At 32.6% G+C, this 13,664-nt stretch overlaps 1 protein-coding gene across 9 annotated transcripts in view; it reads left to right on the top strand.

The window, feature by feature from the left end:
- The first annotated feature begins 489 nt into the window (after positions 1-489).
- LOC119638631 (putative phosphatidate phosphatase) overlaps positions 490-13,664 on the top strand; it is a 21,226-nt gene continuing 8,051 nt past the window's right edge. The window contains exons 1-5 of one of the 9 annotated variants that reach the window (XM_038035527.1): positions 803-1,127; positions 1,216-1,553; positions 5,027-5,631; positions 5,830-5,931; positions 12,268-12,419. In XM_038035527.1, the coding sequence (XP_037891455.1) occupies positions 5,403-5,631; positions 5,830-5,931; positions 12,268-12,419 (483 nt within the window). In that variant the 5' untranslated portion in view covers positions 803-1,127; positions 1,216-1,553; positions 5,027-5,402. Of the gene's footprint in view, positions 675-802; positions 1,554-1,693; positions 1,968-5,026; positions 5,932-12,267; positions 12,420-13,664 lie in introns of those variants that run through there. The other 8 variants (XM_038035528.1, XM_038035530.1, XM_038035521.1 and 5 more) reach the window with 8 other exon arrangements.

Below are 13,664 nucleotides of genomic sequence, written 5' to 3'. Positions count from 1 at the left end.
TTAGAGTCTAAGTTTATTTTGTAGGAAAAGCATGCTATAGTAAGCACAAGCAAGCAATGAAAAACATTCTGATATGTAAGAAAACTTCCTTCTAACGTAATATCAGGGGCAAGAGTGAAAGTAAATAGGAGAGGCGACTAGAAGAGAGGAGGACAAGTTGCCTTGTTACTAAACACAAGTTCATACATGTCCTTGCATTCTGCCTTCCTATCATCGTGTGTACATGTGTGCATGTTTGCATAAATTGATCTATGTATGTATGATGTGTGCGTATGTGTTTGTTTGTGTGTGTGTGTGTGTGCTTATCCGAAGAAAAAAAAAATGATAAATGTTTTGGCAACATTTCGTATCAACATGTTTCATACTCAACATTGCAACAATTATTGCTACATTGGTGATGTTTATATGGACTTGTGTTGCACAGAGAAATGAAATTAACCAGAAAGTTTCAATTGCCGATCTGTCCAGAAAACAGTTGTTTTGTTGCAGTTGTTGAGTTACATTGGTGGGAGATACACATGGAAGTCTGATCGTTTAATAATCCTCGCGAAAAGATAAACGCACGCGAATGATTTTAAACTAACATAAATTCATTAAACTAAAAAAAAAAAACAAGCATTAAAACGTCTAAGCTAAGGATAAAGCAGTAGCAAGAAATAATTAAAGAAAACAAAGTAAAAAATAATAAAAATAAAATAAATCGAAAAAAAAGTTTTTGAAAATTATTTAAATATAATAAAATTTATTTTTTATCAGTTTGATGCAAAAAAAAAAGCTGTAGGATTTTTATGTTCTTCATGAAATGAAATTCTGAATTGTTTTAGTCATGTCCGTCCCTCTGTCCGTTTACTGTTTAAAAATTCTCAACACTGCCAAAAAGGAATAAAGTGCTAAAACGTGGCGAATGCAATCTTAATACTTAGTTTCGTGGATCAAAAGTGAAAGTGGTTGCCATACATACGTAGCAACTAAAAAACTAAAGCTCGAAAGAGAGATGAAAATTGAAATGTATTTCTCTTAACAATTTCCGCCTTCCAAACAGTGTTTGCTGAGGCTCGATCTTGAGCTGATTGTCCTTCGCACTAGGGACGACGCAAGGCCGCTTAAGAAAATCTTGCTTTTACACTGTGAGCTTTTTATTCGATTTCTTTCCAGAGCAAAAAAGAAATTTTTCTTATGCAATTTTTGTTTCTGTTTTTTTCTTTCATTTTAAAGGGCAATCATTTGTTCTCGATCACAAGTCATGTTAAAATGTTTATTGCTTTAGATCGTGTTTACCATCGCAAGCGAATAAACAAAGCAAAGAATAAATTTCTCTTTTAAATTAGCCTTCGACGTCAAATTTCTTTATATTATTTACACAATAATACTTTAAAGATAATTTGTTATAATTGTTCGTTTGTTTGTTATTTTATTGCTCGCGTTTATTCCATCAACAATAAAGTTCACCCTGTGTACATATATATATATATATGTAGATGTGCGTGTGAAATGCGGAAATGCGATTTTTGTTTATTTACCTTTACGATCCCTGAAGTGCATAAATATTTATGGTTTGTTTTAAGAGAGTTCGTAAACATAATATATCTTAGTATAGATGCGTATATGCGTATTATGTGTTGTAAATTGTGTAAATGATGCAAAAAGCAACAATAAAATATATTTATATATTTTAATGTGCTTTAAGGCAGAAGCGGTAATAAAATGCTGTAAAATTGTTAGATGGGAATACGAACGATTTGTTAACAATAAGTAACACTTGGGCTGTTCGTAATCTTGTTGCAAAGCTTGTGTTGAAAGCTTGTGTATTTATTAAAAATTATTAACGATTAGAACTGATAACTGATAACTAACTCTATGAGATTGTTTTAGTGTAATAAAAATATATTTTATATCAGTGCTACTTACTTTAAAGTCAGTGCTACTGAAGGAAGTAAGGAAGAACTTGGAAAAAATTCTTATTTATTGTAAGAACTTTTTAAAAACTATTATAAATTTTTTATGTGTTGAGTATTATGAAAAACTTGTAATAAAACTCGAATGTTTATCAATAATTTTTTAAACCTTTTTTTTTTTTTCAATACATTTTAGAAAAACTATTCAGAAATTTTATTTGGAAAAATCGTAGAAATTTACTTTTAATAATCTTACATTAAATATTTTATTTAAAACAAGTAAAAGATTATAAAGAGTCCACCGCCATTAAATACTCTCTTCAGCTTCGCTTAATACTCTTGTTCATATAAAGACTTTTCATTTAATATCGATCTGAACTGTTTTCAATATATTTCATCTTTGGACCACAACCACGTTGATGCATTAAATTTGATCAATATAACTGAAGAGCTGCGACCTGTAGGCTGAATAAAAGAAAGCAAGACTCACAGACAAACGGACGGAAAGACGAACGGGCAGAAAGACAGGCAAACTTATAACAATTTATTTCAAGGCGACTCTCAATCGATCGATATAATTAAAAGCCATAAAGTATTAGATGGGAAGTAGCTGAAAAGTGGTCCGATTGTCGGTAACATGTCGGTATATCAAAATTCATTGACCTATCTCACTAACCCCTTTCTGTACATAAGAAAGAAAAGGAGACGGACAGACGGACAGAAAAGCCTAGATCGTTTCAGTAAGTGATTCTGAATCGATTGATATAATAAAAAGTGGATCTAACTCAAGTACTTCTGGGTGGTGCATAAATCCGCACAAATTTAATATGCCCCTGCATCACAAGTTGTGTAGGCTATAAAAATTGCTTAGCTAGAATGAAAGAGGAAGTTTGCTAAGCCCATAACACTATTTTATGTAATAATATTGAACTCTTTATTCAGAGAAAGGTGTTCTCAAGAATGAGAAGTTTTCCCATTCTGATTGTTAGAATAACAAAGAACTGCATGGATCGGACTTGCTATGTTCGATGATAGAGTGTTTTTTCTTCCCCTTACAATAAATTTTTAAAAATATACTTTTTTCTTTTTTTTGTGGTCCACTGTTTGTGATAAACATTCCGTTTTTGCATAAATCTGCAGTAAAAGTAGAAAACATTTGAAGCTGAGATTATGTTCGATCTTCGTAATCATCAGGAGTATGCGCAGATTTTTGCTTTTGATTATTTTTTGAAATGTAAACGAAATTGAGACGGAACACTTATAAATTACAAATATTGCAATTATTCATATAATTGTTTTTTTTTTTTAATATCTGCAGGATTTTGTAATGTGTACTCATATACAAAAATTGTTTATAGGAAACAAATTTGCTTTTCCATTGCTTTGTGGTAAAGTCGCAGATAAAACTTTATTTTGGTTCCCAAAATATGGCAAAGTATCGTAAATGATAATGACCATTACGTCCAATCCCGTTTGTATAAAAAGATTTAATGCAAACAAAATGGACAACAAATCTCTCAATACTTTTTCCCCAAGTTATTATACAGTTAATCGTACAGTTAATTTTCCCTTAAAAATAAATATTTTTATCCAGAGGAAAATTCGAAATCGGTCAATAATTTAACCGAACTTCTTGTCTTGGACAGTCCACGCTCGCAATATGCAACAAACTGCAACGGTACTACCCATGGCAGATATTCGATCTCAAATGTGGTACAAAGAATTATGAGGAGCCGTTACAATAGTCCATACAAGAATTGTGCGGCAATCAATATACATTTCAAAAATTTGCTTTTAACGATCTTTGAAAATCTGTTGGTAAGCAATTGAGTCACCAAGAGGTTAGAGGAATATTTACTTTGTCTAAAGCATATGCAACACTTGTAAGTAACCGTCAGAAACTTTACAAAAAAATATAGATATTCTTGATTAGCGCCAAACATGGAATCGATTTAGTCATTTTTGTCCGTCTATATGTCTGCCTATCGTTAACCTACTTGCGGTCGCAAAAATTAACTTATCAGCTGCAAATTTGCGAAAATAATTGTTCTCTTCGTACGCGCAGATTGATATTGAGAGTGGGCGTGAAAGTACATATCTACACTGTAATATAAATTGAGAAAGCCTACGTTTATAGAAACAAAAATAAAGCAGAGTTTTCGCTTTTTAGTTATCAGCTATAAGAGATGTAGCGCAAAACATTTCCACATGCGTTCGATAGATGATCCTACAGCATCCGTACAAATATTAAAAAACTCAGCCATGGCCACACAATACCTTCATTCCGGCAACATTCCGCTATTCTGGCGAAAAAAAAACGATATTGAGTTGGCAGGTCTGCGTTTCTGCGCTTCTTCAGCATTTCGAAAGAGCGTGCCAGCCAAGCCATGCCGCTTCGATCTGGTAATTTGGTATCAGAAGGAGCTGATTGCCGCAGAACAGTTTATCCTTGACAGCTATTTACAGCGTCCCCATAGGCCTGTAAAAGTGTTTGACAAGCTTCGGCAGCAAAATTCTTCAAAGCAAGCAACCAAATGAGTGTCGAAATGTAATTTTGAGCGTTGCATGATTAACGTCTCGAATAATTCAGTTATAGTATATGGAAAACCGTTATTTTATGTTGGGAAAGATCAAAGCCATCCAATTTAACCGTTGCGTACATTGATACATTGATACTTTGCACTACTTTATTATTTTCACTAATTGATGTCGCTGATCAAAATACATGCAAGCACCTGATAATTTTGATAAAATTACAGTTTCGTGTTAACAGTGCCGTGCGTATTCCCACAATGGCTTACTAAAACAGCTTATTGCACTTATCAAAAAATTTATTATGTCTCTTAAAAGCGAAAGTCCAAAAATGATGATGATCGGTTAACTAATACGCCGACAGTTGCTAGAAAGTGTTGCCATTTTTTTTTTTTTATTTCATTCAGAAAAATTTTGCAATTTTTTTGATAATAAAATAATTTATTTTTTTATTTATTTATTTATTTATTTTTTTTTTTTTGGAAAATTATCTAATTTTTATGTAAAAATATATAATTTTGAAAAAATCTCCAAATCATTTTATGACATTAAACAACTTTTATGGCTAATTGTAATTATCATTACGAAAATTATTTAAGAGCAACAATAATAATAATAAACATAGCACGCCTCTTAAAACATTAAACAACGACTCAAAGTTAAAAGCGCCATAAAATTGCAATAAGTCTCTGTAAGTATCTCTTAGAGACGACGAGTGCACACGATCATTAAGCGATAAGAAAACGCACCCAGAACATCTATGCACACACACATACACATATAAAAGCATACATGCAGGGAAACATACACAAAAAAAACATTAAAACATACCTACATATGTAAGGCTTCGTATATAGAAATGTAGATTGATGTGATGTGATGTGCGTGTGTGTGCGGGTTTGTGTGTTTGTGTGTTCGTGTAAAAGAATTAATCAACATTGAAAAGAGCAGTTTTCGCGTTAAGACTCGACAAAAATGAATAGTTTACGATCGACTGTAGTGTTTGATACGACACCGCTGCAAAGACTTGAAAATCAAAGCAGTTGCAGTGAGCCATCTTCGCCGACTTTAAATAGTGAGTTGTGCGTGGGTGGTGATGCTCGTACTGTTAACATTAAAACGCATGCCAATAACAATAATAACAACGGTTTACGCAATACCGCAAACGGTTCTATAGTCAATGGCAACGGTAACATAATTGGTGGTAATACAAGTGTTATCACAACAACAACGACAGCATCATCATCATCATCATCATCATCATCATCATCATCAACATCATCATCATCGTCATCATCGACAGCTACAAGGGCTGCCAAATATGCGCTAAGCAATTATCACAACAATAATAGTAAAATTGATAATAAATTAAATAATTTCGTTGTCGGTCATACAACGACAGTGACGGCAGTAGCTGTTGAAGCTGAAAAACGTGAAATGGAATTATATGGGACACGTAAAGTATGCTGTCGCCTTCTTTTGGATTTCCTGATACTTGGATGCGGTAAGTGAGTAAAATAAGCAAAAAAAAAAAAAATATCTTATGAAAAATGTATTAACTGCTGGTGATTAATATGCACACACGTAACTGGGTCGGGGTATAGAGTGAAATTTGTTTTTATTTTTTTTTTATTTTTTGCGTTGGTATTGATTAAGTGATTCATACATGGACTCTGGTTTAACGTCATCATATATATTTTCACAGTAATGATATATATATATATATATATATATATATATATGCGAATTTGTTGCAGACAAAATACGATTAAAATTAATTACATTGATGATCGTTACAAGATAACTCAAACATACACCTAAAGTGGAGATATTTTTGAATAAGAAAAAAAGTAAAGAAGCTTTTTTTAATCAATTAATCAGCAAAATTTATAAAGTCTTGTAAACATTGTATTCATAGAAAATATTTCAATGCTTATCATCTTTTTTATTTATTTTTTTTTTTTACTTATCATCTTTCCGTATAACGGTTGCGTAGATTTTATTGCCCATCGTTTTTTTGTGTTTTTTTTTTTTTTTTCTGTAAAACACATTTTTAATTCAATTATTCATTCCTATACAAACGAATTTGTTAATATGTTTTGAATGTTTATACACATATACATTTCACTTCTATTGTATATGAATTATATTTTTATTTTATTTTTATTTTATTTTCTTTCTTCTCCGCTCTATACCGATGTTATCGTCAATTTTTATTCTTAATTGAACTTTCTGCTCTTTATTTGTATACGATCTTGTAGCAGCAAACCAGCAGCTAATGAAGACTTGTGTCTTGCATTGCTTTGCTTATAGTTTCCTGTGCAAGTTTGTAAAAAAATATCAGGTAGTCTAAAAAATACTGACCCTTTAGGAAGTTTACCTACATACATGTACATATTAATTGTTTGCCTTTTCACCTTTCAATTATTTGCAATGATATTTAGAATGATTAAAATTCTTAAGCTCAACTTTTTTAGACTTAGTAATATGTTATATCTGTATATAGAGATGCTTCACTTGTCAAATTCATTAAATGCATTGAATGCATTTATTAAAATTTTAATGTCAAAGCATTTATGTACCAATACAGTATTAACAAGTCTAAAGGATAATATTTCTTTTGGCCGTTCAAATATAAATATTTTGCCAGAGAAGCTTTAATTCATGCTCTAACGTAAATTTTGGTAAAAGTTTAGTTAAAATGTTTTTTTTTTAACAACAGGCTATTAATTAAATTAAAGACATACGAGATAACGTTTGAAATTTGCGTCCGCACCTGCCAGGAAACCTGTTGGTTTGCGAGTCGTATGCGAACGTTAACTTGAATTCCACAATTTGCAAAACAATCCTGCGTCACTTAAAGGGGCCAAATAATAAGGTATGAGAATTTGTGTATGATTTTTATACCAAAAGTGAGAGATTGTGTGTAGTCTGAACATTCAACACTGGGTAAGGCGAGGCCTATCTAACATCTCTAGTTATCTTATTATTTATGCGCTTAGATGGCCGAAGACGAGGAATCTCGGCTAGCAACTCAATGGTCGTGAGTTCGAATCTCATGTGCGGTAGAGTTTTTAATAAAAGCCAATAGCCTTAGATGCTAGTGCTTTAAGAGCTTAATCTTAGAATTTATTTCTCTGGCGAAATTAATAACAATAATAATTATATTATTTTATTGTTTAGTGGGTGGCATTTTTCGCCCTTAAGGAGCGTATGCAGCAATTACGGTCTCTTTCGCTCCCACGCTACCTTTCTGCACGCATTTTCAAGGCTCATGCGACCTACGGATACCCTCGTGACTTAATAGTTCGGATTATAATGTCTTAGGGTTGTTGGCATTGGGCTGTAATATTATCTATGCATCCTCTAGGTACATCCGACTATTCCCATGGTTCTTACATGTAACTAGTGGCAGATATCGATACGGTAAGGAGCACATGTGAAAATGATTTTCTTTCGCTGCTAAGCACACGGTGCCAAGGCTTGATTTGACAAAGTCAATCCATTTGGCAACTGGGGCGTTCGTATGTCTTAATGCTTTCCCAGAGCTCTAGGCAGTTCGAATAAAGCTTTAAGCAAATAAAAACTTCCTCAATAGTGATAGGAAAAAGATTATGATTACGTGCCAAGTCAAGCAGAAATCCGTCTTGGTCTGAGTTAAGCCTTATTATAAAGACTATAGTGTTTTTTATGGGAGATCTAAATTAAGGGCAGAATAGAGGGGCGTATTGTTAACACCATAATAGGTATTTTTTGTTTCTTTTGAAAGAGAACTGACTGCGAAGATTTATATTGCAACTGTTGCTGCGGAATACCAAATTTGATGTAAACTTACCACAGCTAGATGCCTAGAAAACGCATGGTTTTCTCAGCTGACTACTGATCGATCGATTGTACCGCCAAAATAAGGTTATATGTCAACACTCATACTGGAGACTTTAATGGTCTCAGCAAATCCTTGCATAATGTTTTAGATAAAAGTTTACTAAGTATTATAAGAGAATAGGGACCTTTTCGTTGTTTACGACTAAATGGTTATTGCATTCGGCTTTAGCTTTCTAAAGGAGCTTTCACAAGTGTGAGAAACGCATGGACAGACAAATCTATTTGAATTGGCTGAGAATTTTAGGTTAATCTAGCAATTTGTGATAGTAGTGTACCGTTGTCCTCCGGCTTTGGAAAAGCCGAAAAGTTGCTAATTAATTAATTGGTCAGCAGCACTAGTGCTGCTTAAATATGTCTAATGTGAATATATTTATGTGTATTGTAGGTAAGATTGACTTCTATACGTTTACTTTTTCGGTTCTTTTAAACGTAAACGTTAGGAAAGTAGACTACAACCCAGAAAAATGAATACATCCATTATGAAAAGATCAAAACATCCGTAAAACCCATTATAGTAAATGAAACAGTACTAGGCTAGTGCAGTATCAATAGAATTTTTAGTTCACTCATTTTAAATTTTGAATTAATTTTAAAGGCTACTTAACTAACCCTAATCTTATCAAACAGTGACTTTGAATCACTTTTGAACTTTAAACATAAATTTATTGATTATTTTATATTAGATTTGGAAAGATTTTCTTGTTCCCCACCAGACTTGCGGTACACGAGTATATATTAAGTGTGTATATATGTATACAACACCCAGGAGGACTTGAAGAATACCCTTTTATTATATCGATGAAATCAGAATTGATCTAACCTTGTCCATCCGTATGTCCGTGTTTTAATTGCGTAATTTTTGAGATATTTTGATGAAATTTGGTACAACTGACGTCTGTTGTCTTATCACTTTATTTCGTGGCATCCCACGCACTTATTGAGCGACATGTAATTCTTCTTTACCAAAATCGAAAATCGAATAAATGCTTCAAAGTTTAGAAATTTTTGGATGAACTTTGGCATGACTCAGATAAAATTCATTAATCAAAAATTTATTAATGGTTAGGAAAAGTAACGAAACACTGACAAGAGAATAAAGTTAAGTGCCAATTATTTCATAGTATTTCTAATTTGTACCACTTTGCGTTCGCCCAATTGACAATTGGGTTAAATGATTGTGATTAATTCCCCGCGAACAACGATAACAAAGAACTGGATATTTTTCACACCTTCACGATGGCCTACTCAGTATGTGACATTTAAGTGATGCCTAGCCTCCCTTCTGGTCGGTTTATCATATTATGTGTTCTGCTTTCATGTTTGCCTTTCATGTTTATTTAAATGGAAAATGATTTTCCTTTTTAGATTCTCGCACTCCATCTCTTCAGTTATTTACACAAGCATTTGTATTTACACATTTTCTATTGTTTATTTAATTGAGAAACGCTCCATATAAACAAACAAAACAAATTCCATCAATTTAGAAAAATAATCCAAATGAAAATGTTATCCCCTTCAGTCAACGACTGACATACGCACGTATCATATAAATTTTTATTTTCGCATAAATTATTAAAAAAAAAAAAAAAAAAAAAAAAAAAAAAAAAAAAAAACATTTTCATTATTATTATTATTTCTGCTTTTTTTTTTTGTTCTTTTTTTGTTGTTTTTTTGTTTTTGATAAAATGTACGGTAAATGAATTTTACAAATGATTCCACATTATGCATCACTGCATAAAGGTTTGTTAGTGATTTGTTTTTACACATTTACTTATTCGTATATTATAACAATATTTGCATTTGTATATGTATACGAGCAGACTAAATAAATTTTAGTTTCCCTGAATTATGTTGCATATGTTTGCATTTTTAATTAATAACAGCATGGGCTTCCTCTGTCCGTGGCTTATGTTGTTTTTTTTTTCTTCTCTTATTTTTGGAACACGTTATAAATTATGAATGCATTCGTTATGTTTGCGTTGTTTTTCATTCAATTTTTATGGAATATATTTATCGAAAATTTTCATCACAATCACAAAAAAAAGCAAAAAACAAAAAAAAAAAATCTTTTATCCTCACGACAGGGGCTATTAAAAAATTAGTAACGCATACATGCATAAACACGCGTTGCAGGTCTCATCAACTACGTACATATGCTTTTGATTAGCATAATCAAAACGATTTAATGAATCTTGCATGTTAGTACGTCCGTCTGTCCGTTTGTCCATCTTTGGTATGTTCGTGTCCTCTCTTTATTATTATCGATCTGCTAACATGATTACTTTTATGTCCTCGTTTTAAATCACGCGTTTATCTGTTGGCCCATGGTTTGTATGTTCGTGGCTTCGCTTTATATGTTTCTTAGTCTGTTAACTTGGTCACTTTATGTACTTCTTCTCATCCGTGCGTTCATCTGTTCGTCAATTTTTTTGCCTGTCTGTCCGTCCGTCCACTTATCTGTCCATTCTTATCTTTATGCGAAGGTTTTTTATTAAAGCTTGCCAGTAACTTTGTATCGCTCTTGGTCTGTTTATCCATCAATATGCCGTTTTCGCCCTCTCTTGACGACTCTTTTCACGACTGCTTTTTAAGATGCCTACATTGCATTTGTCTTTTTATTTATCCGTTAATCTGTTCCCTCAGTTCAATTCTTTCGTAGGTTTCTATAACCATCCATAAGTTTGCCTTTCTCTTTTTCTGTAGGTCGTTAGGTGAGCGCCATTCTCTCTGGCTGTACATCTTCTTGATTGTTCTGGCGTGTCTGGTCCACAATTTTTGTGATATTGTAATTAAATTTGGTATATTGTCGTGTTTTGATCCAAGGACGAGGGCTATTAAAAGTAATACACTTTTTCGACCACTCCCTTTAAAATGCTCTATTCTGAAAAGTCGTTACATGGAAAAAAAAATTTTTTTAAATTTCTCGGCAAATGCGGCTAAGCACTAGTATTTCGGCATTCCAAACTCGTAAGAAAACTTTGTGCCGGCTGGGGCAATTTTTGAGCCCCCTCTCATATAACGAAAACTGAAGTTCATACGACAAAATATATTATAATTTTCAATGCTTCATGATGGAAATTATATCATAACAGTAAAAAAAATTAATTGTACCAAATTCGGACCATAAGGATTTTCGTAAATTTTGATGCGGTAATAGTAATTTCATTCAAAAATAAGAATTGTGTTAGACAATGTGGTGTAAGGTATTCAATGGTTGGCCTTGCCCGACTATAGCATCGTATGGCACAGATACACCACTATCTGGTTTGTTATGGTTTATTAATTCTTCAGGGAAGGTGGTTCTAACTACGCATGTTGCAAAGATTTTATCTTCTATCGCATTTGCCAGATTTTAATTGTAATCTGGGATGTCTATTTTGACTTTTTGTAGAAAAGCTGGACGATTTTTGCACCCTACACCAATTGAGGCATAAAGGTATACTACGTATATGCGGACGTATGCCACAGTCCAGAGGGACCTTGCGATGAATCTACCTTTTTTTATGCCGATCTAATCAGAAATTGAGTGTGAGCTTGCTCTGTCCGTCCGTCCGTCTGGTTTTCTTTTGTGTATAACTTAAAGGTCGCATTTTTTGAGATATATTGATGAAATTTGGTATACCGAGAAGTTTTTGGCGTAAGCGCGAACGCTGCTGTGGTTCAGGTCGGATCACTTTTTCATCTGCTTCTCGTATAACAACTTATTTTGAAGAGTTGGGTAACTGTGGGGTGGTGTAGAGTATTTCATGCTAGATCGCGTCGTACTATAGTGTTTTCAGTTATTTTTGTTACAACGTCGTGTCTGAGTTTGGGCGCTCTGGTCGCAAACTATGTGCATCCCAATGTGTTATTATCATGATTATCATCATTATTATTTAGTTGTTTATTTATTTATTTTTTAATTATGATTATTTTATTTTTTATTTTTTTTTTATTTATTCATTTTATTTTCCAGTTGGTCTTCCTATAATGGGCTTTAATTTATGGGGCGATTCTTATAAGCGTGGATTCTTCTGTAATGACGATTCGTTAATGCATCCGTATCATGAGTCAACCATACCCAGTTGGATGCTGTATTTTATGTGTTTTGTGGTTCCAATAACAATAGTAAGTAGAGAGATAATATACTCTGCTCTGTCTAGTCATAATAGAAACACTAAACACTCATAATATTCGCAAAATTATGACAAGGTGAAGTAATGCAAATGCACTAAACAATCTTGTATGTTTTGTCTAAGGCATCTTAGAAGGCCGTACGTGAAGTTTCATAAGGCCAGTTTATGATCATGAGTGCGTGCGTGCTATTTTGCCATTTTCTTTATATATGTATGATACAATGTATGTATATGAATATTTCATGATATAAGTAGAAAAGCAATATTTGGTTTTTCGTTAAATGTTTATTTATAAAGAGATTTAGAAAAACAAAAAAAAAGCAAAAAAGCAAAACCAAGAAGCAAAAGCAACATCAACGACCAAGCAATGAGAAATTTGATGGGCATAAAAAACAAAAAAAAAAAACACGCGTTCAGGGTCTCTTACATTTCAGGCGTATTCTATGCAATGAACGAACAACAATACCAAGAACAACAATACGAAATAACAATGAACAACAAGTGCACTTTTCCAAGATAAAGTGTTTGTATAGCATAGACATGTTTAAAGGGAAAGATGCTGCTTTTAACGCAACTATTATTACAACATATCGCACTCGTAAACTTAGAAAAATCGTTGAAAGGTTAGAAAGGTTTCTTCTATCTTGCGAGGAAGGCTGCTGGGAGCGTTGAGTGATATGCATAAGTACAGCTTTATCGTGTACTCGTATCTCTTCTTTAGTTTTCATTACTTCTTCAATTGTTGATGTTGTTGTTGTTATATTACTTTACGCTTTCTAAAGTGCACTTGGAAGCATAACTTGAAAAACTTCAACGGCATACTGTGTAGTGTGCCGTATAATCGATAATCTTTTTTAATCTTTCTTCACTCGTCTTCTTCTTCTTCTTCTCCTTGTTTTTTTTCTTTTTTTTGGATTTTATTGCGATTTTAATCATTGTACGAGATGTGTGTAAATGGTCTTAAAAATCATGTACATTTTTTTTATTTTTTTTTTATTTTTTTTTTTTTATTTTAAATAATCTTTAAATTGAAAATTTACTACTGTTCAGTAAGCTGCTGTGTGGCCGATAGTTATATAATAATTTTAAATACACAACAACAAAAACTTCAGATTGTTAATTGAAAAAAAAAAAATGCTTAACAATGGAAAGCCGGTCCCATAGATTGAATAATACAAATATGTTTAAGAGGCTTATATGAGTTTGAAAAAATTCAGGTTTATATCAAATGTATTCG

Source organism: Glossina fuscipes, unplaced genomic scaffold, assembly GCF_014805625.2.
Source record: "Glossina fuscipes isolate IAEA_lab_2018 unplaced genomic scaffold, Yale_Gfus_2 91, whole genome shotgun sequence".
Lineage (NCBI taxonomy): Eukaryota > Metazoa > Arthropoda > Insecta > Diptera > Glossinidae > Glossina > Glossina fuscipes.
The sequence above is the reverse complement of the archived record's forward strand: the minus strand, read 5'-3'. Positions and strand labels throughout refer to the sequence as shown.